This window comes from Bos grunniens, chromosome 22 (genome assembly GCF_055505025.1).
Source record: "Bos grunniens cultivar Pamir isolate PY7600 chromosome 22, Bosgru_T2T1.0, whole genome shotgun sequence".
NCBI lineage: Eukaryota > Metazoa > Chordata > Mammalia > Artiodactyla > Bovidae > Bos > Bos grunniens.
Genome location: NC_141186.1, coordinates 19,807,402 through 19,833,893, shown reverse-complemented (window position 1 = coordinate 19,833,893; position 26,492 = coordinate 19,807,402). Strand labels below are relative to the sequence as shown.

The 26,492-nt window shown below is 40.2% G+C and overlaps 1 protein-coding gene across 4 annotated transcripts in view; it reads left to right on the top strand.

The window, feature by feature from the left end:
* The first annotated feature begins 2,635 nt into the window (after window positions 1-2,635).
* GRM7 (glutamate metabotropic receptor 7) overlaps window positions 2,636-26,492 on the top strand; it is a 939,830-nt gene continuing 915,973 nt past the window's right edge. Inside the window, exon 1 of one of the 4 annotated variants that reach the window (XM_086366608.1) lies at window positions 2,636-3,498. In XM_086366608.1, coding sequence (XP_086222734.1) covers window positions 2,980-3,498 — 519 coding nt within the window. In that variant the 5' untranslated portion in view covers window positions 2,636-2,979. The remainder of the gene's footprint in view (window positions 3,499-26,492) is intronic. The other 3 variants (XM_086366610.1, XM_086366609.1, XM_086366611.1) reach the window with 3 other exon arrangements.

The window sequence follows — 26,492 nt, the reverse complement described above, 5'->3', positions numbered from 1 at the left end:
GAACAATTGCAAGATGTGAGCTGGAAATGGAAGAGGAGAACATAGACATTCACACGGGCAACTGAAAAAGTCAACTGATATTACTTGTAACACAGCTCTCCAAATATATTTTTGGCACCAAGTTCCCAATATATAGCCTTAAATTAAAAACTCAATGAGGATATAGCCTCTGTCAAGTATAGCCTGAGGTACTGATGCCTAAATACTAGGATCACCATTTGTATGTTCCCAAGTATGCCTTTCTATTGCTTTGCTTCTTCCCCCTTTCCAGATTAGCTAGTTCTACCTTAATAGGATACCTAGTCTACCTGTTCCATCCTTCTTGTTCCTATATAGTAGAATAGGTGAATTACAAGAGGATTTTTAACTTCAAACAACCAAAATAAAATATTACATAACTGGGAAAAAAAGGCATGTGCGGATCCAAGAGTTCACGTGTTTTAATCAGGCCCCTATCTCTCTCTTCCCCAGCCCTTCTTCTCTCTTCCTTTTCACCTCTCTGGTATCTCTCATTAGAGGATTCAAATATCTCCGTCTATGTAGCAGCTTCTAGTACAGCTACAGGCTTATACCCTCACAGCTCCAGGGTGGCTGGAAGGAGGCGGGGCCATCGCAGGCAGCGTAAGGTGGCACTTACGTACACTTTATGTAGCAGAGCATCACATCTATGAATGGTGGATAATCACACTGTATACAGCGGTAGATTCTTATATTTATTATTTTTTATAGTACTGTTTCCTTGAAAATGGCAGTAAAATGTACAAAATCAAATAGTATAACATTGTCCAAAAAATATGCAAAAAGCAATTTCAGGAAAGGGGCCCCTTTTTCTTCTAACTCTGGCACAGTGTCTATTGGACCATGGTAGTTCTGTGTGGCTATCCAAGTTGTCCCACCAGGAGTCCAAGGATTAGCTATGCATGACCATGGTTGGCCTCTGTTTACATCCTTGAACTCGTCACTGTAACCAGAAGGTTTTTTGTTTTCCCTCCTCAAACTTTAAATACTGAAACCTGCAGGAGGGGCAATATCTGAAAAAAAATTAATGGACTGTCCATTTTTAAAAGGAAAAAAATAAGTCCTCTGTATCAGGAAATGTTGTTTGGCCATCAGAAAACAGGTGTTGTGACCCATAAAGGAACAGAGGATATTGGTCTAAAAACACTACCATGGCCAAAGGGGCGTGGCCTATTTTAAACAGAGGATTTGAGAGTTAAAAGATAAGTTGTAGAACATTCAATTCAGTTTCCTTATTTTATTGATGGAGAAACTAAAACTGAGACACAGGAACAGACATGCCAAGGTAACACAGGTGGCTAATGGAAGATACAGCTGCTCATGTTCTGACTTTTTAGGTTTATGTGTTGTGTGTGTGTGTGTATTTTGTACAAGGACATTTTTCTTTAGAACATTAACATAAAAATAAAAAGATAGTCTTGTTTTTGGTTGTCTCTCCACCCTCGATTCAATGTAAGATGGTTTTGCTGCACTCCAACAGTAAGCCACAGAAAGAGTTGAGTTCACCATATGGAGTACACGTTGGTACCACGGACAGAGACATTGCCTTTCTGTAAGCAGGAAAGACAATGTCTAGGGCCACTTGTTGCTTTAAGGGGCCAAGTTTGGGTTGGACCTGAAGGAGGGAACACCTTTGAAAAACAGCTTCCTAACTGCACTAAAAACTGCTCTGGCATCCTGTTTCTTTCCCCTCCCCCCACATCTTCAGTCAGGAAAAAAAAAAAAGAATAGCATACTGGATTGATGGGGAGATTTCTGTCTAACCCTCTTTCTTCCTCCGACTGTCACCTCTTCCTTGCTATTTTCTGTCCTCGAAAACCTGACTCCAGCCCAAAAGTATCTCTGGAAGTGGGTAGGAGGGAGCTTTCCACCTGTCAACGCTAGAGGAGAAGGTGCGCTCTGAGGAGTTCTCAGTTGTTCCATCTCTTGCAATGAGAGGAAGAAAAGGAGTGAATCCGCCAGATTTGCTGGAGATCAGGGTTAGTTAGTTCGTCCAGCTCCGGTCACAGTAACCCCTGTAGACCAAGGCTGCACTTCCATTCCCAGCGTTTCTCGTTGTCTTTCCTTACAGGCTAGCCCAGTGTCTGGCTCCAGAGAAGTCTCTGGTTAAAGGTTCTTTACGTCATAAATCAGGTTCCTGTGTGTATGTGTGTTTTTCTTACACAAAACTGGTATAGACGGATTAGCAGTAGAGACTAGGGTCTCCCTACTTCTCTTCACCCTCGACCACAGCATCTTGAACTACCTTGCATTCTCCCGGAGCTCACAGCTCCGGCTCCGACCTCAGGGTTGGGAGCAGTCAGCCCCAGACAGCACCGCCCTGTCCCGGGGCCGATGCCACCAGTGCCTCGAATGTGTGTGTCAGTGCAGGCGGGCAAGCCAGAGGCTTCTACACTGAGACAGGAGCAGGAATTCAGCTTTCGCTTGCGATCTGCAATCCCCAGATTCCCTGGGGACCGCGAAACTCCCAATCGGAGGCAGCCGCCCCCCCTGCTCCAAGCCGCCCACCCATTCCCCCCTTTACCTCCTCACGCAGCCCCTCCCTGCGTGATGATGCAAACCAGTGGGGAGGGCGGGCTCTGAGAAGGGTGGGGAGAGCCGGAGAGCGAGTGAGGGTGGGAGGGAGTGGGAGGAGGAGGAGAGGGAGCCGAACGACCATTTAAAGCGATAGCAATCCGTGCCCTCTCCCTAGTGCTGGGCTGTTGGAGAGCTCGAGCTGCAAACCGCGGAGCGCGAGCGCGAGCGCGGCGCGCCGGCCGGGGAACCCCAGAGCGCACGGCACCCCAAGCTGGCAGGCTCCGCGGGACCCCCTACCCTCGTCGGCTGCCCCTCCCCGGGCGCCCCCACCGTCCTCGCCAGCAGGAGCTCCTGGGCTTCCCACGAGGAGCTCACCCCAAGGAGCCCGAACCCCGGCGAGCCCGCCACCGTCCCCTCCAGCGCCGCCGCAGCCGCTGGAGCAGCATGGTCCAGCTGGGGAAGCTGCTCCGCGTCCTGACTTTGATGAAGTTCCCCTGCTGCGTGCTGGAGGTGCTCCTGTGCGCGCTGGCGGCGGCGGCGCGCGGCCAGGAGATGTACGCCCCGCACTCCATCCGGATCGAGGGGGACGTCACCCTCGGGGGGCTGTTCCCGGTGCACGCGAAGGGTCCCAGCGGAGTGCCCTGCGGCGATATCAAGAGGGAGAACGGGATCCACAGGCTGGAAGCGATGCTCTACGCCCTGGACCAGATCAACAGCGATCCCAACCTGCTGCCCAACGTGACGCTGGGCGCGCGGATCCTGGACACTTGTTCCAGGGACACTTACGCGCTCGAACAGTCGCTCACTTTCGTCCAGGCGCTCATCCAGAAGGACACCTCCGACGTGCGCTGCACCAACGGCGAGCCTCCAGTTTTCGTCAAGCCTGAGAAAGTAGTTGGAGTGATTGGGGCTTCGGGGAGTTCGGTCTCCATCATGGTAGCCAACATCCTGAGGCTTTTCCAGGTAGGGGGGCGCTCCCACTGGGGCAGAGCGCGCTGTAGCTCCCCGCGCTCTTAATTCTAAAAAAACCACTGGCTAGGACTTGAGGGGAGCGGGGTCAGGTCAGCCTTCGCTCATTGCCACCCTGGAGATCCTGCCGAATCCCTCCCGCCCCACGCGAGGAGGTACTTTCCCCGTTGGGTTCATTTCCCTTTCATCTCTCCCCTGTCCGCGCTCCACTCCATCCGGCTTGACATCCTGGATTTATGGCCCCATTTACAAGAAGCAATCTGCGAAAAACAAGGCGATGATTTAAATGGGTTTGCATTTGAATGAAATATGGTCCAAAAACTGGCTCGTAAAAGTGCCAGGCTCCTGTGAGAGCCGGTTAAGCGCAAGGAATTTGAAAGATGAGAAGACGCCTCGAAACTGGGCATTTCTCAACTCCCAGCTTCCCAGTCCCATGCCACCCGGCAAGACGCAGCTCCCCAGGAAAATGTCGAGAAAAGATTAGGGAGGCACTTCTTAGACCGAGGGCTAGGTCTTCACCTGCATCTGAATGTTAATTGCCCATTTCTCCCAGGTCGGATTTCCCGACCTGTAGCCTGTCTTTGAGAAGGCATGGGGCAGAAGACGAGGGGGACGGCCCCCAAGTGGGGAGAGGCCACCCACAGACGTGACCCCCAAGTGATTTGCTCTGGGCAGGTTGCACCGTCTAAATTGCATTTGCAATCCAGCCACTGGCAGGAGCTGGGCGATCAGCTTTCTACTCTTGCCTTTCGGAGCCCAGAGATGAGCTCATGCTAACTGCGAAACAAAATAGCTTTCTCTGTCTCCTCCCTCCGCCCATCCTTTCCCACGACCTCCCTAACGCAACCCCCCAACCCAATCCTGGGCTTTGAGGACGATTCTCAGAGGCAGGCGAGAAGGCACCTGGAGGGAGGCAGTAGGGTGCGATGAGCAAGGCTGGGCGTTCCTCCTGCTGGGGTGCAAGAGGGCGACGGCGAAAATGGGAGAAGGCGGATGGGGCAGCTGAGTGATGGGTTGGTTAGTCTACTGCAGTGCTCTCTCTCGCCGCCTGCTCCCTGAGCCTCAGCCCCAGGGCTCGTGCGCTGCACTGGGTATAAATGGATGGCTGTGAATTAAAAAATTGAATTTCAGGGTCCGCGTGACTATGGGTTCCCTTTTCCTTGTTTCTCTGTCTTTCTCACTGTCTCTCTTTCTCTCCTCGTGTCTCTTTCTCCGTGCTTTTTTCCCCCCTCCTCTATTTTTAATCCCCCTTTCCATTTCTGCCTCTCTTCTCTTTCTCTACCTTTATTTCCAAGGTTTGTTGTTGTCGTTGCTCATCTCTATCTGGAAGTGACATTTTTTTTTTTTTTTAATGCACAGCTCTCTCCCTGCCTGATAGTATCCAAACTCCCTCAATCCCTTCTGAAGATCTTCTGTCTGACCCTTATGCTCACCCTGTCTAGAGAGTTGGCTCCCTCTCAAATGCCTTTCCCTAAGGGTGTTGGGTTTCTGGAGGGGACTCTGGGTGAGAGTGCAGCCATCACCTCCGTCTGCTCCCAGGAGTATGAAGTTTGTGTTTGTGCCAGTAAGAGGGGTGCCTGTCCAAAGCTGCAACCTGATATGGACCCTCTGATCCTGGGAGCATCCTTAGTCCCTCCCCAGGATGCCATCACAAAGATCTCTAGATGTTTGCAAACCCTAAAGTGCTTGGGGAGGAAGCCTTCACTTTGAGTTGATGCGTTCAAGAAGAGCCTGAATTGTTGTAAGCAAAACCCAGAAGCAATTCCTTTACCTCTGAGATTAAGCCAGAGAACCTGAGGAGGCAGTCCTGTAAGGAGGATGAGGCCAGAGGTCGCCTGAAAACCACAGAGGTGACTCACAGAATTTTAACTGGAGCTCTGGGATTTGAAGGCCCATTTGCTCTTTGACATTTTTTTCTTTTATTAATTATTTTACTGCCTATTTCTCTCTTCCCTCAGAGCTTGGGCAATACTGCAGATCGGCCTGCATGTCTAAAACAGAGTGAAATCTTAAAGTCAAGATAGAGCTTGCAGACTAGGCTCACGGATTGTGTTTGCTGAAAAAGATTCCAGGGGGAGCTGATTCCTTCTCTGGTGTGTGGACCTGAGGCCATTGCAAGAAAAGAAAACGCTTGCCTTGTGCTTAGTTCCCCCATTCCCTGGGCTGGGAAGGAAAGGAACTGAATGCCAGTGTTAGCAGTGTGGGTTGGGACCAAAACCATTCAGAGAAAACACTGTCATTTTCCTCTAATTTGCAAATTACAGCTATTCATGTTGGACTAAACAGCAGAGGGAAAAGAACCCCCAGTTTTCACCTGTATTTATTGAGAAGAGGCTGATAGTAGGAGGGATGCAGCAACTTGTAGCTTGTGCTTTGAGCTCGGTATAAGCGTTGGTGTGGCCATCCCAGTTAACCATTGCCCATGTTTAGAGATTTCGACAGTCTCTTCCAGTAGCCTTTTTTTTTTTTTTTTTTTTCTTGCATGTGATCTTAGAAACTCATGGCGTGCAAGTCCAACCCCCAGTTTCCCAGCCTCTGTAAAACTGCAAAATGAATAGAGAAAACAGTGGAACACAGACCCATTGTTCAAAGGCACAGTCACTTTGGGGAGAGAGGACAAGAATGGTGGGTGCAGTCTTCTCTGGGATTGCAGAGTTCAGCTCAATTAAGATTGTCCTATATAAAAGAAACTCCTCTAAATGATTGAATTCTTAGTTCTCCAGAGATTCAAGTTTTCTTTTGCCTGGTCACTGTGGGTTGCTGTGGGGGAATATGCCAAACCGATCACTTGAGATAAAAATTTATGGTGAGATAAACTTCTAGGTGGGGGGAAGGAATACTTAGTGACTTAAATGGGGATGCTAAGTACTGAGGGTTGGGGCAAGGAGTAAGAAGATAGTAATAGATGTAACAAATGCTGCAGCTGCCAGCAAAGCCTGGAATGAAGTTCTTTCATGAAAATGAGGACCAGAGCAAGATTGAGTACTCAGATGTAAATAGTGTCTCTGACTTGGAATCCTCCTCTGCCTGCTGGTGGGCCAGAGCTGAGTGAGTGCTCTCTCTCCTCTGTATGCACACTGTGTTGGTTAGTCAGTGACATGTCAGAGCACAGGAATCATACCCAGTGGATCTTTCAAATCCAGGAATTTGAGGCTAATGAAATTAGTGTGTGGCCAGGGCTCTGCCAACTAGAATTAAGTCACTGCAACAGCCCTGCAATGCATTTTCAGCCTGAAAGAAGCATCAGGGAGGCATTTCTAGAGATTTGTTTCTGATCCTGTACAAAATAATACTATCCTAATGCTAAGAAAGATTAAATGTAAATTAATATTGACTATGAGTAACATATTTTTAAAAAATGATCACAGAGTGGGGGATGGCTTAAAAGTGAAGAGCTTACATAATGTGATGTCCAAAAAATAAATCTCCCCTGACCACTGTTTCATGGGCTATAAGTAAGATATATTATAGTGGAAAGTAATGGGAACGTTTTTATTCAAGGCTTCTCTGCTATTGACTTGAGAGCAAACACTCTGAGAGTATAAATTACTCTTGCTGTGTCCTGACTCTGAATGAACAATATTTCATGTTCAGTGACGTGGTCTAAGCTATAGACTTGGGATTGAATGGCATCTGTTTCGGTTGTTTTGTCCTCTCAGGGGCAACTAGATAGAACAAAGTGGTCAACTTGACCCTTGTGGAAGCATATTGCAAATCTAAACCTGAGGCCCTGGTACCATAAATGAAATGCATTTGTAAATTTGTGTTTTCCTTCTGCTCATTGATGCTTGAATATAATCTCAAACTTTGGGGGCAGCATTTTATACATAAGTACAAGGTTTTCTTGCTTCTTTCTTTCTCTCTCTCTTTCTGCAGCTTATGTAATTGATAGAACTGGGCACCTAGGATAATGTGGTGTTACTATAGTGGGAATAAAAAAAAAAACTCTTACTCTTAAAAAAAATTCACAGATATAGGTGTCAGTGCCATTTGGAAGAGTCTCTATAACAATTTCTGTCTCCACATTTACTGTGTTTCGGCAAATTTACCTAACAGATGGTGAGTGGGCAATTTTTAAAGGGGCATTTTTTAAAAGAGCAGAAAGGGAAGGAATAGAGACAGGCACATACTATATCTGAAGATACCTCCACAAGTATTTTATGTATATATATATATACACACACACACACATATACATATATATATATAAACACACACATATACATATATATATAAACACACACATATACATGCATATATATACTTATACAATTAAAAAGTCTTTGGATATTTTTTTTTCTTCAAGAATTACTGAGATAATGGCTTACTTCAATTTCACAAACATTTAGGATTTAGCAGATTATAAATGCTCTCTTTGTTACAGATAGAAGTTGTATCATGGATTTAAAAGACCACAGTCAATTACACAAAGTGTACTCTAGTCTCAATCCTGCCATTAATTAGCTGTGTTACCTTAGGTCATTCAGTTTTTCCAGGCCTCATTTTTCTCATCAGATATTTATTTTAAAAAAATGTACTGACGTTTCTAATCTCTGTGTCACAATTTAGTTTGGAGAAAATCTGTTCTTGTCCAAGCTCCATGATGTCGTATTTCCAGCTCCAGCTTTGAACTTTGAGTGAGTTTGGGGCAACTTTTTAATGATCTTTTCACACAGCTATTTTAGCTAATATTAGTCTAGCTGATTTCACCACTCAAACTTTTTCTTGTGTTCTTCTACCAGTGTGTGCCTTAGTCATATGTATCAAGGCTATTGCAGGAAAAATTGCCTCCTGGGTCAGCTTCCTACGTGGTCATATGACACAGGGCAGGGAGTGGGGACTGTGGATTTTACAGAAGCTGATACAGTTTTCATTATCCACGTCCTCTCCCCTTTCATCTTGCAAAAACAGCAGGCTTTTCTTGGAGAACTGCCAGATAATGACATCCTGCCTCCTCTCTGGCCCTGGGGATGAGTCACAGCAGGTGATTGGTTCATGTGTGGGCATCTAAGTCTCTCGGACTCCTCCTTGAGATTTCTCTCAAAGAAGGATGAGGAAAAAAAGTCTTTTCTCTGTGGAATTTCTAAGCTAAGGAGCCATGTCTCTGGGACTCCCAGTGATCATCCAGCACAAGAAGAGATCTTCTGTAACATAAAGTCTTGCAGAGGTAAGCAGGGCTGAGTGATGGAGAGAAAGCTGGAATTCTGTTGATACTCTGGAACTCCCAAATCCAACTTTGTCTGAATATTTGGCAGCACCCCTGAATTTCCAGTACTTGTCCCTTGAGGTTGTTCTTGTTTGTTTCTGTTTTCAAATTTCCTTTGATGATTTTGAGTTTGTTTTCAGCCGTGTTCAGCTGAAAGCATCATAGCTAAAAGAGCTAATCTTCATTAATGTCAAGTTTGCTTATTGACATTCCTTAGACAAAAAATAATAACTGATATTTTGTTTCAGGAAAATCCTTATAGCCCAGGTTTGAGATATATGAAACTTTGCATCCTCCCCAACTCTATCCAACATTTATTGTTTTACCTTTAAGCATTTATGGAGAAGGAAATGGCAACCCACTCCAGTACCCTTGCCTGGAAAATCCCGTGGACGGAGGAGCCTGGTAGGCTACAGTCCATGGTGTTGCAAAGAGTCAGACACGACTGAGCAACTTCACTTTTAAGTATCTGTGACCATGTATTTCCCATCTTGATGCAGCTGAGAAAGAGAGCAAATACTTCTGATGTAAGCCCTCCTGTTTGGAAGCTTTAGAACAATAGTTGATTCTTATCATTTAAGCAGATCTTTTGCTGATGTCTTCAGAGCACAGAAGCATTTTCATGGCATACTAGAGTACCAAGTACATTAAGCCTGCTCTGCTTCTCACCCTGTTTTAAATTAGTCAAAAAAAGAACACTCTCAAATACATTTTCCCAACAACTAAAATACACATGTGATTATGTTTAGAAGACATTTATGCAACATGTAGTTAGACTAATAAATTAATGAACCTTTTGCCAATTGGCACAGCAAATATATATGTTCAATGTACTTAATTAAAAAGAAGACAATAACCTATTTTTGCAGGCTAAATAATTACCTGAGAAGAGTATTGTGCCTGCACACTTAATATTATAGTATTTCATGCTTGACAAGTAATTTTCTTTCAGTTATATTTACTGCCAAATGTTTCTTGGATCAAGTTATTAAGTTATAAAGTCAAAAGTAAAATGATATGAAATTACAATGATAAAGGAAACATATCTCCCTTTATGAGAAGTTCTAATTTCTTTTCAATATTACTAGCAGTGACCACAGTACTCATTGGAGTTCTTACTGTGAGCCACTGTGTCATGTTTGTTTAGTTCTGACCGTAGTTCTGCAAAGGACGTATAATCACATTGTAAGTCTGAAGAAAGTGATTCTCATAGTCCAAAGTCACCTAGCTAGTAAGTGGCAAAGGCTAGATTCATCTTAGATTTGTCTGACAGTGTGTCGGTTGGTAGTGACTATGAGCACTGCTCAGCTGTTGCACCAAGAAGTGCTTAAAATAATCATAGATTTGCCTACCCTGAAACTGTAGTGATTTAAAGATATCAAAGTTGCTAATTGCTTAACCAAATCTAACATTTTATTTCATTTCTTTAGCAAGATTAATTCTGGGCACCCATAGAAACTTAAGCACACAAATCCTTATCTCCAAAGAACACATGCTTGTTTCCCATTATTCAACAGGTAGCCCTGTGCAGAGGTAATAAATATATAGTAGACTTTTCATACAAATAAATGAGAAAAGATGTTTCTTCTTGTCCTGATTCAGTGCCCATTCATTATGGATTATGATAGTTCTTCCTAAACTTTATTTCATTCACTCCACTCTTTCTATAAACTTCAAGTGAGGGAATCCATCATTCAGATATATGTGCAATGCGAGAGGACTGTATTAATACAATTTCTGGAAGTCAGGTTGATAGAGCACGGGAAGTATATCCTAATAAATGCAACATTAATGTTTGTGTGGGCCGTGAAATGAAGGGTAGGAGAGTTTCCAGTCTAATGGATTATTTTGTCTATGAAAGTGCTGCACCTTAATAGTCTTATAATTGGTCATTTACAGAGTCTTCCATCTCTGGGTTTTGTGCTTTATTTGCTCTGAGGCTGTTGATTCCTTTTCTCATTCTGGATGGAAGATAGCAATGGAGCCACTTCAGAGGGCTCAGTCTACCTTTTTGTGTTATTCTTCAGTTGAAAATACTTCTATTTGTTAAAGCGCTGTTTAAACATTTTTATCATGTTTTAAACTTGATTGTGTTCTGAAGGTATTAGCACAGGCAGACATAATGGGAGATGTTTTCCAGGAGAAAACATGCTTTTATCAAAGGAATTATCAGAATTTTCATGTAGAGATTAAGAATCAAATTCTAGAGTTAGATAGACCTGAATTAAAATTCATACTCATGACTTATTACCAACCTCATCTTGATCAAACAGATACCACATCTCTCTTTAATTTCCTTATCTTTGAAATGGGAACAAGAGAAGTGTGCCTGATGGAGTTATGCATAAAGCATGTCTGAAAGAATAATCATACAGATAGCACAAGATACACATGGAAATAGTTTAGCATCAAGTTGAGCATGTGATTCATGTTTAATAAGTTTAAGCACTATTGTTTTATTATTATTATGCTGTCATTAAATATCATTGTTACTTGAATGTCATTATTGTTAAGTCTACTGTAAAATTACAATAATAATCCATGATGAATTCTACTCTTCTGTTTCCTTTGTTTAAATCAATATCTATCTATCTGTGTATATATGTGTGTGTATATATATATATATAGAGAGAGAGAGAGAGAGAACATTTTATCAGTACTACTCAGTGGACTGAGAATTTCCATGGTGCTGGTTAAAACGTATCATTCATTGCATGGACTTGGTGTACTTAGCAGAGAGACTAACAGATTTGAAGTCAGCCATCCCCAAGTGTGAATTCCATGGTGACCCTTTTCTAGCTGTAGAACCTTGAGGAAATCACTTAAACTTTTTGAGCTTTACTACTTACTAGTTTCCCCATCTATATATTTTCCAGAAATACTTACTAAGCATCTTCCTCGTGCACTGTTTTACATGCTTGGACATAGTAAATGAGTAAATTAGACAAGAGCCTTTATGCGTTTCTCTCTCTTCCCCCACCTTTCTTTTCTTGTGCTCTTATTGATAACAGATGGATGTTATAAATAAGTTCTATGCTTTGTCACAAGTTGATGGGTTCTATGGGATGAAGAAAAGAATTTGAAGCCACTGAAGAGCCTTGGTTGGGAATGCTAGAGGGGTGTACAGGTGGGTTCTATTTTTAAATAGGGTAGTCAGGCTGGATTTCATAAGTTGACATTTGAGCCAAGACTTGAAGTGAGGGAGTGGTCAGAATGGATTAGGGTGGGGGCATTCCCTGGAAGCAGGAACAGCCGGTGCCCAAACTCTGAGGCATAAATATGCCTGGCAGGTTGGAGGACTATCAAGGAGGCCGCCCCGCTGACTTAGTCAGTGGGGAGGAAGGCGCAGCAGGAGGACTTGAGGTCAGACGAACTGAGTAAGTCCTGGGAGACCATCACATGCATTTTGTCTTTTACTCTAAATGTAGGCAGCCAGAGGCAGGATTTTAGCAAAGGTGTGGCGTGATCTGTCTCTTGTCTGACAAGCATAACTCTATCTGTGGTCTTGAGGAAGAGGGAGAGAGCAGAATCAGGGAGCCTCTCAGGAGGCGATTATAGCCTCCATGAGGTCCATGTGCCGGGATGTTGATGGCCAGTGTTCTCAGAAGTGGTGCATCGGGGAGATTGTGACAGCATTTCCTGGTAGAGTAAATGTGAGAATGGAGAAAAAGGGGTCAAGGGTGAAATCAAGATTTAGTGCCTGCACAACTAGAAAGGTGTGGTTACTATCACATAAAATGGAAAAAGTTTAGGGTAGAGCATACGTTAGGGGATTAAAGGTTCTGGAGGTATAAGACAATATTTTTCTTGACACCCAAGTAGAGATGCTGAACACAGAATCAGGTACATAAGTCTACAGTTCTCATGAAAGGTCTAAGCTAGAAATACATTTTACTAAAATGGAGATATTAAGAACAATTCCATGGAAGCACTGTTTTAAAGATAAAATGAAGTGATGTAGTTAACACTGTCTTCTCAACACTTTTAACAACTCTTAGCTAAAATAGCAGTCTGAAATGAAATACCTATAGGTTTTTTTGTTTGTTTTTGCAGTAAAACTGAATAAAATGTTGTCACAGTTATTTTATTAGTAATAATATTTGTGACACAGTTGTTTTAGTTAAGACACCATGACTACAAAGGTTTAGAATAAACCTTTCAGTCTCCAAATTTTCACTGCTAGTGTACTTGAAACTGTGTCTTGTAACATTTAAGTTAGTTGTAATAGAGTACCTCTTTAAATAGAAGTAATTCTGAACTATCCAGATCAATGCAGTCTTATATACCCTTATATATAATTATTGTTTTATGATCCATCAAACTCACTTGAAAATTTGTATCACTGATAAATGAGAATCTAAGCATTTACTCATATATTCAAGGGAAAATTGTACTTGTCATTTCCATTTGGGTCCCTACTTTGAACAATTTTGCCAGACATTGCACATTCTCCCTTCACTGTGCAATTGAAACATGACAGGGGAAATATTATCTTACTGGTTTTGAGTTCCCCTTATTGTTGTTGTTTGGTCGCCCAGTCACGTCTGATCTTTGTGACCTCATGGACTGCAGCACGCCGGGCCTCTCTGAGTTCCCCTTAGCTATCTGCAAATCCTTAAACCGACTTTGTGGCTTAACCAAAATTCTCTTCCATATTCATTCCACTAGCAGCTATTGGTCTAGGCATGTACTTATACTAAAAAATGCATGGCCACGTTGTCTCTACACATCTATAATTTTATGTTAACACTATCATTATGTAAGCTATATTTTAATTGTAATTATAACAAATTTTACATCAACACATCCATTTCTAGTGTTCATCTAGTGTTCAAGGAGAGAACAGAATGTAGTAAATTTTATCAAAATATACCATCTGAAGAATAGAACAGAGGGTAATTGTCTAATTCTGTATTCACTATAATTAAGTTCAGTGGAGTTGGCATAATAGAATTAAGATGAAAAAAAAAAATAGATGTTGAGGTACCATGGATCCCTCTCCTAACACACCCTTTCCATATCGGAGAGCAGCAGTGTAGCAGCTTTTTGTACAGAAATGGAGACAGGAAGAGGCCAGAGGATGAATGACAGGCACAAGTAGGGTTAAACTATGAAGAGTAATATGGAAATGAAATTTCGCTGTTGGCTTTGGTGAGTGGGGGAGATATATCAGCATTTGTGCCTACTTTGATCACATTTTCTGGAACAGTTAAGCCCAGCGTCAACCATACTGTCCCATCGTCCTCATAAGTAGGAACATACTGTTACTCGAACCTTTACTTCCTGTTTCTTGATGATTGGTTGAGAAGATTATCACAGGGACTGCATCTTGTGAGTAACTACATTGTTTTGAAAAGATTGAAATGCACTTAAGAGTGGTAACTCCAACTGTCCTCTTTCTTGATCTTGGACTATTTAAGTCTGGAGTGTAGCAGTAGGTTATGGGGGAGTATTATTGGAATTTTTGGTTATGCATAATGGTTATAGCATGATGGTTAGGAATGTAGATGTTAGTTCAGATCCTGACTTTCCATTTACTAACCGTACGAGCTTGGAAAATTTACCTGATTACCTGAACCTCGGTATCCCTATTTATAAAATGATGATAATAACATTCTATCATTATAGGATGGTTCTCAAGTTTAAAATGAAGTTACCTATGCCAAGCGCTTAATACAATGCCTGGAGCACACTAAAGTTGTTATTATCAGTATTATTGTTATTATCACAATGCCAGGTACTATTTTTCCTATACCCTTATTCTGTTATCTTCTGTCCCCTTTCATTCCTTTCTTGTTTCTATATGAAGGTAGGCTTGTCACAGAGCATTTTCTTTCACTGATTCTGACCCCTAGTCATCAAGGTGACTGAACCTCGACCCTGCATTCATTGCTGTTCATTGAAACAATCCCTGTTTTGAGAAGTTGGATGTTGAAGCCAAGTGAGGTCAAAGAGAGAGAAATATTCAAGACATCTTCACTCAGGGGCTAAGGGAAATATTCAGGATTCAGATGGAGAATCAGGCAAAGGGCAGCATGCTTAATTTCCTATTGTAGTGATTAAGAACAAGTCAGACAGGCTAGGTTTAAACTCACTTCTATTAGGCTGGCAATGGGACCTTAGGTGTTTTTGTAAGTCCTATATAAGCCTGAGCTTCAATCTGAAAGAGAGCAGTGACATTATCAGGACCTATCATATAGCCTTGTTGTAATAAGTGAAAAATCCTTTTTAAAGTGTTCAGTACACTGTTTTGCATCTAGTAAGAACTTAGTAAGTTGTAACTTCGTTGACTACTACCACTCTTAATATTGTTAAGTAGCTAACCGAATCCTAGGCCCATTCTTTTCTTAAATTGCACATAAACACTTGGACAACCAGCTAACATTTATCAAGTGTTGCTTTTATAGAAACCCTCATGAATCCAAAGGTGCTTTTAACACTCTCCCATTCAGAGCGTGTTCTGGAGATGGAATCAACACAGCACTGCCTCCATCATCACTGCCATTGCTGTCACTGTGCTCCCTTTCCGAGTGCCTTCTGTGTGCTGGGCACCACGTTTAGCACTATATCCTGTTGTTCTCACCTCAGGTGACATCATCCCCAATTTTCAGATAAAGACACTGAGGTGTTGGAAATGTAAGAAACTTGACCCACAGCAAAAGATGGAGGCAGGGAATTCAAATCTCTTTTCTCTCTGACTTCAAGAACCCTTAAATATTAGTATACTATCCATACTACATCTGGTGAAGAAAATCTGCTTCCCTCCACTCTAGTTAGTGTAGAAACAATTCTCAATCCCCATATTCCTCTATTGCCCATGCCACTGTGACATCAGGACTAGTAAGGAGAAGCGACCTCTTCAAAGACAAAGGCAGCCTAGTCTCTTTCTGCCGTTCCAGAATGAACTAACCAATATTTTCTTTCCTTCTTAAGACTGCCCACATGTTCCTTTTGGGATTTACCTTGGCCTTTTTGAATTCTGACATTCTGTACATGACTCAGCCACTCTACCTAATGCGAGTTTATCGGGGTCAAGTATAGAGTCTTACTCATCCTGAAGCCCAATTACACCCCTGTAACATCTCACTCTGCTTTTCTTCTTAAAGGACATCTGCAGATATTTGTTTGAATTTTGTTGAATTGTTCTCGTCAATACTACATTAAAAGTTATATAGAAAGTACTTTCCTGTCAGAAAAGCCATCTAAATAAATTTCTAGATGGTTACTTTTTGTAGGATTATTATAGAGGTTATGGATCTTCAGGGAATATCTTTTAGATTAAGTTCTTCATATCACCTTATTTTTACATAGAATGATACATCTGAATTTTCTCTATCAAACCTGTGTGGCTTCACTGGCTTATAACTTAGCTTTTTGGTTGCATCTTGTTGACTTTTCCACTTACAATGATATTCGAGCCTGGTATTGATGGGGTTCAGTGGGAAAGCACATCTTAAGGCCATGAATTGGTTTTGTAGAGAACTAACATAAAAAACTAACATTTTATCATATTCTGCAGAACTCATGAATTTTTTTTAAATTCTATAATTCCATTCTTTCAAGGAGTATAAAACCAATTTCAAAATGTTTATCCTAATTTGTTCACCTCCTCCTTCTTAGTCTTAGTGAGAAGAGAATAAACTGAATGGAAAAAAGTCATTATGACCACTGAGGCCACAAGGAAACGAGTCAGTGCCTGAGTATTATTTTCATCTCTCCCCTATGCGTGTGGTCTAAGGTCTTGAATGGTTAGTAGGTGAAAATTACCTAGTTGACCATTGCTAATGGATTGTGTCATTTAATCCCCTGGTAGTCATTCAATGAAAGTATGTATTATTATGGTATCTTATAGAGCACATGCATGGAGCCTAGACTCAGCAACAGTTATTTGCTCATTAAAATATGGATTTTGGACTTGGGTCTCTGACTTCTAAAGCACTTCTAGTGATTTTTACCACTAAATTAAAGTTGTAAAACTCTGAGAGTAGATAGCTTCTAAAATTTCCTCACCTCTAAGTTTTTAGAATTAAATTTTCATATGATTTACAGTCTTAACAGTTGACGGATAGGAGAAATACCAGCCTGTTAAATGGAATTTTCCTTAAATAAGCCTGTTTTATGACACCAAGTCACTCATTCATTCCCTCAGGGTATATTGGATATTCTCTCTGTGCAAAGACATTTTAGGCCTCACAGTGGAGTGAGCTCCCCTTCTATAGACTCTCCCACAGCTTCAGAGAAGCCTTGCACTGTACAGATGGGGTCTTGGTGATGGAAGCCTGGTTTGTCCCCCACTGATAAAACTAAGACGTACTCACATTAGTTCACAGGCCTCTTGAACCCATGGTGTAACAGTACAAATGAACCTTACCATTTTGCCTGCAATTAATGATATGAAGGCTTTGGATTTGGATATAGAAAGTGGGTGCAATCATGGGCTTGTTGGTTATACATGTGTATGCGTATCATATGTTATCAGCCTGCAGCTACCTGCCAGCCACCACTACTATGTTTCACAAACTAAATAGATACATTCTTATCTCTTCTATGGATAAGCTCTTGACAATATATTTAATATATATATTTAATATATTTATAATATATATATACTGTTAAATATATTTAGTATATATATATACTGTTAAATATATATAGTTACTAGAGCCTCCCCCAATAAATATATCATTGGCTAACCAATGGTTTCTCAAATATGCTAATTAAACCACTTTTAAAGTAGACTGACATACCACTGCCTATAGTAGACAGTGGCATTCTTTAGAAATCTTAGGGGAAAATGCCACCAGGTACACATTTTTTAATTTATGATTGTCCATATATATATATGAGCAATTGTTATATATGTGTATATGCTTGTTCATACATATGAATGATTTAAAATTGAAGATATACTTAAATTTAAATTTTGAGGATGTATTTCTATGTTCTTCTGTTAGCAGGTAGCAAATGAAATTATTAGCAGATTCATACAGCAGGGAAATAACCAATCAGATTTAATTCAATAAGTTGCTTTTTTTGGTAAATTTATGGTTGTGGTTATTATATATATAATACATTTGCTGAAGAAAATATTTCTACTGCTTTTACACAAAATTAAATTCATTTAATATTTATACAGTGTGTCTCAAATGTCTTAGTACAGTTTTGATATTTAATATCATCAGAAGTAATAGAATTAGAAACATGCCCCCAAAACCATGTAAAGGTATAATTACCTTCATTTCCCTTATATTTTTGAGACTTCTGGAAAATAAATATTTAATTGTATTATCTATTTCTATCTAAGGATAGCAACTAGGAAAACAAATTTTATTTTAAAAAGTCAATATTAAAATATGTTATTTAAGATGATCAAAACTAAGGAAGTGGTGAAGAAATTCAAAATTTTAAACTTTACAATGGTGCTTTTTTATGAATGTATAGTACTTCTTCTGAAGGAATTAATCTTTTAAAAATATAATTTATTTTTATTGATGTATAATGTGTTAATTACTGATATAAAGTGACTCAGCTATACATATACACACACACACACACACACACACACACATTCTTTTTCCTATTATTTTCTATTATGTTTTATCATAGGATACTGAATAGAGTTAGTTCCCTGTGCTCTACAGTAGGGCCTTGTTGTTTATCCATCCTATATATAATAGTTTGCATAAGCTAATCCCAAACTCCCAATCCATCCTTCCCCCCTGACCCTCCCCCTTGGCAACCAACAGTCTGCTCTCTATATCCCTGATTCTGTTTCATAGAGAGGTTAATTTATGTTATATTTTAGATTCCACATATAAGTAATATCATATATTGTTTTTCTTTCTCTTTCTGATTTACTTCACTTAGTATGATAATCTCATTGCATCTTTGTTCCTACAAGTGGGATCACTGCATTCTTTTTTATGGCTGAGTAGTATTCCGTTGCATATATGTACCACATCTTCTTTCTGCATTCATCTGTCAGTAGACATTTAGGTTGCTTCCATATCTTGGCTATTGTGAAGAGTGCTGCTATGAGCATGGGTGCAGGTTATCTTTTCAGATAGACTTTTTTCTGGGTACATGCTCAGGGGTGAGATTCCTGAGTCACATGGCAACTCTATTTTTAGTTTTATGAGGAATCTCCATACTGTTTTCCACAGTGGTTGCACCAACTTACCATTCTACCAACAGTGTAGGAGGATTTCCGTTTCTCCACACCCTCTCCAGCATTTGTTATTTGTGGACTTTTTAATGATGGCCATTCTGACTGCTGTAAGGTGGTACCTCACTGTAGTTTCGATTTGCATTTCCCTGATAATTAGTGATGCTGAGCGTGTTTTCATCTGTATTCCTCTTTAGAGAAGAAATGTCTATTTAGGTCTTCTGCTCATTTTTTGATTGGGTTTTGTTTTTATGTTGTCAAGATGTATAAGCTATTTGTGTATTTTGAAAATTAAGCCTTATCAGTTGCATTGTTTGCAAATATTTTCTCCCATTGTGTAGGTTGTCTTTTAGTTTTGTTTGCAGTTTTCTTTGCTGTGCAAAAACCTGTAAGCTTCATTTATGTCCCTTTTTTTGTTTGTTTGTTTTTATTTCTATTGCCCTGGGACACTGACCCAAGAAAACATTGGTACAATTTATGTCAGAGATTGTTTTGCCTATGTTCTCTTCAATGAGTTTTATGATTTCATGTCTTATGTTTAAGTCTTTAAGCCATTTCGAGTTTATTTTCATTCATGGTGAAAGTGTGTATTCTAACTTCATTGATTTACAACTTTTTCAACACCACTTGCTGAAGAGACCATCTTTTTCCCATTGTATATTCTTACCTCCTTTGTTGAAGGTTAATTGGCTGTGGGTATGTGAGTTCATTTCTGGTTTATTTATGTCTATTTTTGTGCTAATGCTACACTGTTTTGATTAGTGTAGCTTTGTAGTATTGTCTGAAGTCTGGGCTGGTGATGCCTTCTGCCTTGTTCTTTTTCTTCAGGATTACTTTGGCAATTATAGGCCTTTTATGATTCCATATTACTCTTAGGATTATTTATTCTAGTTCTGTGAAAATGTCATGGGTGATTTGATAGGGATTACACTAAATCTCTAGATTACTTTGGGTAGTATGGCCATTTTAACAATATTAATTCTTCCAATCCAAGAGCATGGGATGTCTTTCCGTTTCTTTGAATCATTTTCAGTTTCCTTTATTAATGTTTTGTAGTTTTCAGCATATAAATCGTTCACCTCATTGGTATTTTATTTCTGGGGTTGTGATTTTAAAAGGTATCATTTCTTTACATTACATCCTTTTTCTGATATTTCATTGTTGGTGCAAAGAAATGCAACCTATTTCTGTATGTTAATCTTGTATCCTTTTACCTTGCTGAAATCAGTCATCAGTTCTTGTACTTTTTGTGTGGTGTCTTTAGGGTTTTCTGTATATTGTACCATATTATCTGCATATAATGACAATTTTCCCTCTCCCTGAAGGAATTCATGTTTAAGTTCTACTAAGACTTTTGGGATGTCTATTTAATGAGCCACTACTCTGTGCCTGAAATTGCTCTATACACTAGAGATTCTAGAATTAGCATAATAAAAACAATAATGCAGATAACAGCAAAAAGCATTCACAAACCTTTCTTGCAAGGAAGCAAAGTCACCAGGGGCAGGGAGGAAAACAAGTGAATCACACGTTCAAAATGGCAGCAATTCTCAAACATTAACGTGCTGAAGAGTCATAACAGGCATGTTAACCAGGGAGATTACAAGATCCCTTCTCCAACTGATCAGGTGTAAAGTCCCATAACTCTCCTTTTGGTAAATGCATTTGGGAGAGTCTCAGACAGATGTTCTCAGTTGTCATCAACCTTCAGTGTGTATCGAATTCACCTGAGAGTGTTATCATGACACAGATTGCTGAGGTCCAGTGCCAGAGTTCTAACCAGTTTCTGGATGGGGCTGATATTATTGGCCCAGGGGGCACATATTGAGAACCACCTTTCAAAACTCTGCAGTATGGGATGGTATGTGTTGTGAATGAGACAGGCACAGAGAACCATAGGAGAGCAGAGGGGCTTTGCTTCAAATTAGCCAAAGGTAAAATCAGTAGCTAGAATTGGTAGACCCAAGAAAAGTTATCAGAATTTTACCTACATTTGCTCATTTAATCCTTTCACTAAAGCACATAGGTGCTACTTAGTGTTCCTGTTTATTAGAGAATCCAGAGGAGGCAATTATTTTGCCTGAGTCCTAAACTGGTAAGTAACAGGTTAAGAATTCAAGTCTAGGAAGTCAGATTCCAGAGCCCACACCCTTAACTGTTCTGCATGTAGAGAGGGGTAAAATGTTGTCACTGAAGGCTTCCTGGGACACTGGTCTCTGAGTGTAGATAGAAGGACGAGTGGACATAAATACTATTATTTGTGTGTGTGTGTGTGGCAGCAGTGGGGGGAGGAAGTATCAGGACTTCCAGAAGAATGAGCCCTCCCCACACATCTACTCTAAGCAAGTCTACTTATCAGGAGTCCGGAACAGGAGTATGACTGTGGGGTACTGAGAAGGGTTCTAGAAACCCAAGGTTAGAATTCCCTAACAGTTTGTAACTAACAAAAAGTGGATGAATGACTTGTCTCACTTTCTACGTGTAGCTGGGAGTTTGAATACAGTCCCTATAGTGTTTGTCCAGCTGCTGAGGAATGTCAGTGGGGGACTGAGTTGCTTGGATATTCCAGCTCCCACATCTCTAGCATGTCCCTGTGGTCCACATAGTTTCAAAGGGACTCCAGAATCTCTAAGAGTGTTCCAACCATCTGAGCAGGAAGAAAGAAAAGTGAAAAAGAAATTAAGTAATGTTAAAAAAAAAAGGAAGTGTCTAAATCAGGGAGCAAATTACTTGCCACAAATGATCAGCAGATTTCCTCTTAGAGATATATCAGCTAGGGCTTTAAATCGCCACCGTAGCCTTAAGGGTAATGCGGTCTCCTAAACCAGGACTCTGATACTGAGGAATAAGAGAAGAGTGGCATTGATTAGCAGTGTCTGCACAGATTTCCTCCCTCAAACAAATATTATCCCCAAACTATTTTTTCATATATTTTACTTTAAAGAATGGAGAGGAAACATTACTTATCTGTAAATAGCCTCTTAGAAAGGGTACAGTTATATAATTACACAACCCCCTGGAGAGCTCCTTTCTTCTAAAATCTCTTTGAAAACTGTTCAAGGTAAAGGACATTTCTATCTTAATTTAGTAACTCGGAGTTGATTATCTTGGATTAACAGCCTCTTTCTGCAGATATCCTGTCGGGATTTAGAAAATTCTAGAAGTGGACAGAGAAGTTTTATGGTACACGTACAAGCGATATGCATCTCTTTGAAATAAAATCCATTTAGGGACAAAAAGGCATTTCACGTCTTTGCTATATGTTTTCACAAAATTTCCTTTCCAGTGCCATCCATTTCTCCCATCTGAATTCGTTATTACTAAACATTCTTCAGCACGTCTTCTCTCACTCTCTCTTTGGTCAGAAGTGTTCTCTGGGTCCTCACCCTTCTTCTCATCTCTTATGTGACCTCAGCCATCTGAAACTAAAGCAACTGGCCTGCTATGACTTCTCCATATCTTGAAGAACCAGTCTTTGTGGGAAAAAAAAAAATTACTAACTAAAAAGGTAAAATACATCCAATCTTTCTGAGAATTACACAACCAAGAAAGAGAATAAGCACTGGAAGAAACTTATTTTATTTTACAGGTATTTTACAGGCAAATGAGGTTTAAAGAAAAAATGCATTAGTTAAACTAAGTAATAAACTTTAGACCTCAGTGGAGCAACACATCAAAAGTTCATTTCTTACTCATTCAGAAGTTCAATATGGACTTTGGCGGTCTGAGGGTCAGTTTTCTGCTCAGTGTTTTCAGGGACTCACCACCTTCATCATGTAGCTCTACATTTGTCCTTAAAGGGAAAGGAGACGGGAAGTTGCAAGCTACACTTATCAACTCATTGCCCTTCAGATATAAACTCTGCATGTCACCTCTGGTCACATTCTTTAGAACAAAACTATACCCAGATGCAAGTGAACATGGAGAATATCATTCCTGGCTTGGTCCTAGTGATGCCTCGCCAATCTAGAGGAGCTGGCTAAGATGTAGTCAACAGCTGGTTGTTTCTACCACAATGAGGGATTGGTCTGAGACTGGATTAAGTATGTGTGTGGTGTATATACATGTAATACATGCAAACATATATGTATACATGTGTACATGTACAAGGCAATGGCACCCCACTCCAGTACTCTTGCCTGGAAAATCACATGGACAGAGGAGCCTGGTAGGCCGCAGTCCATGGGGTCGCTGAGGGTCAGACACGACTGAGCGACTTCACTTTCACTTTTCACTTTCATGCATTGGAGAAGGAAATGGCAACCCACTCCAGTGTTCTTGCCTGGAGAATCCCAGGGATGGGGGAGCCTGGTGGGCTGCCTTTTTTGGGGTCGCACAGAGTTGGACACAACTAAAGTGACTCAGCAGCACATAGCTGCATTAGTATGAGCTGACACTTGAGGCTTCTGCCTTGTAAAGTTATACAAACTGCCTCTCTTTCCTGGTTCACGATGACTACTAGTATTTCCTTTCATCCTGCTAGTTCATCCTCACCTTTCAGTATCACATGAAAATTATGAAAGAAATCATTTCTAAGTTTCCAATGCTTTTAATAATAGAATACTCAAACCCTGACAATTTTACTATGTGAAACTTTTGCCAACCTAAAGTGGTTAATTTATGAAAAGTAATTTAGATTGATACAAAGAAAAAACGAGCTGATATATATATATATATATATATTTTACACAAATACCCAGAGCCAAGGTGCAACATAAATGGAATATTGGAGGAATTTAAATCCTCTTGGTGTAAATTTAAATATTTTTAATTGTAAAAATAATATAAATTCATTGCATAAACCCCCAAATTGAAAGATTTAAAGAAAAGAAAAGTAAACTCAATCCCATTTCTGATAAATCGTCTCTGTAACATTTTTGAGGTTATCTTTTCAGATTTCTTATAACAAGTGTGCATATAAATACAATTCAAGCATAAACTATCTTTAATTATTATGTCAAACTACAAATTGTCTCTAAATAACATATTTTTATTTAATAATATATTATACTCATGATTTCATATCACCTAATAGAAATCTGCATCATATTTTTAATGGTTAAGCAGCATTCTATCATTTATTCTACCAGTCCTTACTTCTCAAAATTTAGATTATTCATGTTTTGCTTTGCTAAATAATGAGAGAAGCATCTTTGTTCATTTGTCTTTGAGCGTTTGTTTATTTATTCCCTTAGAATGGACTTCTAGAACTAGAATGGCTGCTTGTCAGTTCTGGTGCATACCACAGTATTGCCTTCCAGAATGGTTACCTTGCCTTTTGTTTCCACTAGCAATTTAACATCTGGTAAGATTTCTTATACTCATTAGTACCAGCAGTATCAATACTGATACCAATATCAATATTATTATCAATTAAAAAAAATTGTCATTCTAGTGAGTAAAATATGACACCTGAAATATTTTATTATATTTCTTTGATAATAGCAAGATTGAACATACTTTTATATCTTTATTGGCTGTTAAGACTTTTATTGGAGAAGGCAATGGCACCCCACTCCAGTACTCTTGCCTGGAAAATCCCATGGACGGAGGAGCCTGGTAGGCTGCAGTCCATGGGGTCGCTAAGAGTCGGACACGACTGAGCGACTTCACTTTTACTTTTCACTTTCATGCTTTGGAGAAGGAAATGGCAACCCACTCCGGTGTTCTTGCCTGAAGAATCCCAGGGACGGGGGAGCCTGGTGGGCTGCCATCTATGGGGTCGCACAGAGTTGGACACGACTGAAGCGACTTAGCAGCAGCAGCAAGACTTTTATCCATTTTTCATCATTGATTTATAACAATCTTTTACTTATCAGTGTGTTGATTTTGTTTGTTATAAATGCAGTTTTTTTCCTTTAACTTACTAACTTTTATTTTGTGTGTGTTGAACTTTAACATTTTTGAGTCTGTTCAAAAACCCTTTAATGAAAACAACAAATGTGCAGAATCAGTCATTCTCTTGCATTTCGTAATCAATGTATTTCCTTCTGGGCAAGATGGAAATGTCAGTCCTTACTTCACCTTGTGGTTGGAAAGAATCTATCCCCTTGGAAAGGGACGATAGTCTCCACGGCGCAGAAATGGAAGATTTTATAGGGTAGGTGGGGTCGGCAGAAGAAAAGGCCCTAAATTACACTCCTCTGGTGGTGGCCTTATTTGTAAAAAAAAAGGCATTTGAGGTTGTGTGACCACCGTCAGATAAACAAAATTAATTTTTAGCATGAAATACTAATATCAGCAAGAAAAGGCCAGGATAGGCTGACAGCAAGAAGTGAGGGTTTATGGGAGTGAGGCACAGCCTCTGTTTCCTCAAAAACAACTAGAAATTTAAACTCTGGGGCTCCTACTTGACCCAGTAAGCCTGTCTAGTATGTGTTTCCAGGGAGGATGAGTAGACTCAGAAGTCCAGGAATTCATCCTTGGTCCCCTCTGGGAATGAACAGAGGTGATCGATCTGTGCTCTGGAGACTTGGATATCCCCACATAGTCCTCAAAGTCATGGTGAGACAAAATGCCAATACCAATGATCCTAATGACAGTATCAATGAGGTGACAATGAGTCCTTTCAATGACCCAGCATGTGTCTGCACTGTGCCATCCATTAGTAAGTGGGCAAAGCCACTTGACAGATCTATCTGGTACAATGAATGAATCTGACACTCATATTTTGAAAAACTGAAATTGTATCCATTTGTCAAGAACAGTGGCTACTTGTGCTGCTTTATACCCCCAGTTGGAACTAGATGACACTGAAGGCTGTAAGGTGTTCCTGCATTTCACCCCTGGAGCTGTTACAAAACTGAAGAAGCTGCATCATGAGTGGTTAGCTCCTTGTCACCAAGAATAGTAAAGTAGATTTGTATTATTAACAGTTAAAGAGATTATAAGGTCTACAATTATTGTATTCATAGAGCATCCAAGTTACTCTAAAGAAATCCTAACATTATGTTAGGACAGTTTTGAATATTTTTATTTGATTAGCCATAATCTTCTAATTATAATGTCCCTTACCATTTTGACCATTGAAACTTGGTCTCATTTTCTTGTAGACTACCTAAGTGATCTTGGGCAAGTCAGTAACCTTTATATGAAATAGAAATAATATTACATGCTTTGAAGGACTGCAGAAAGTTGATCACCAATGTTCATCATGTGCCTAGTAGATAGTCTGGCCCATAATAACTACTTGGTTAATTGAAGATGTTGTTAGCTTCATTTTTAATTTTATTTCCAAACATTGCTCTTTATTTTTGGAAATCTAAAATTTATTCTGAGAGTGGAGGCCTTAGGCAACTCAGAAAGTTGTCTGGACTCCTCCAATATTCTCCATATATCCCTTACGTCTATCTCTATATCATTTATATTAATGGAATAAATGATCTTTGGCATGGTGATTCCAGGGTGATGAGAAGCTAGGTGGAGGTTCAGTAGACCCAGGGAAATATAGGTTTCCATGCCCAGTGCAAGTGTGGAAAAGGTGTTATTCCTGCATTATTGAGGAAATAAAGGATAACCAACTCAAAAGCAAAGGAGAATTCAACTCTGGGTTGGGAGGTAAGAGATTTCATTTCCTGCTGTGTGTATCCTACAGATGCCCACAGGAACTTTTATGTT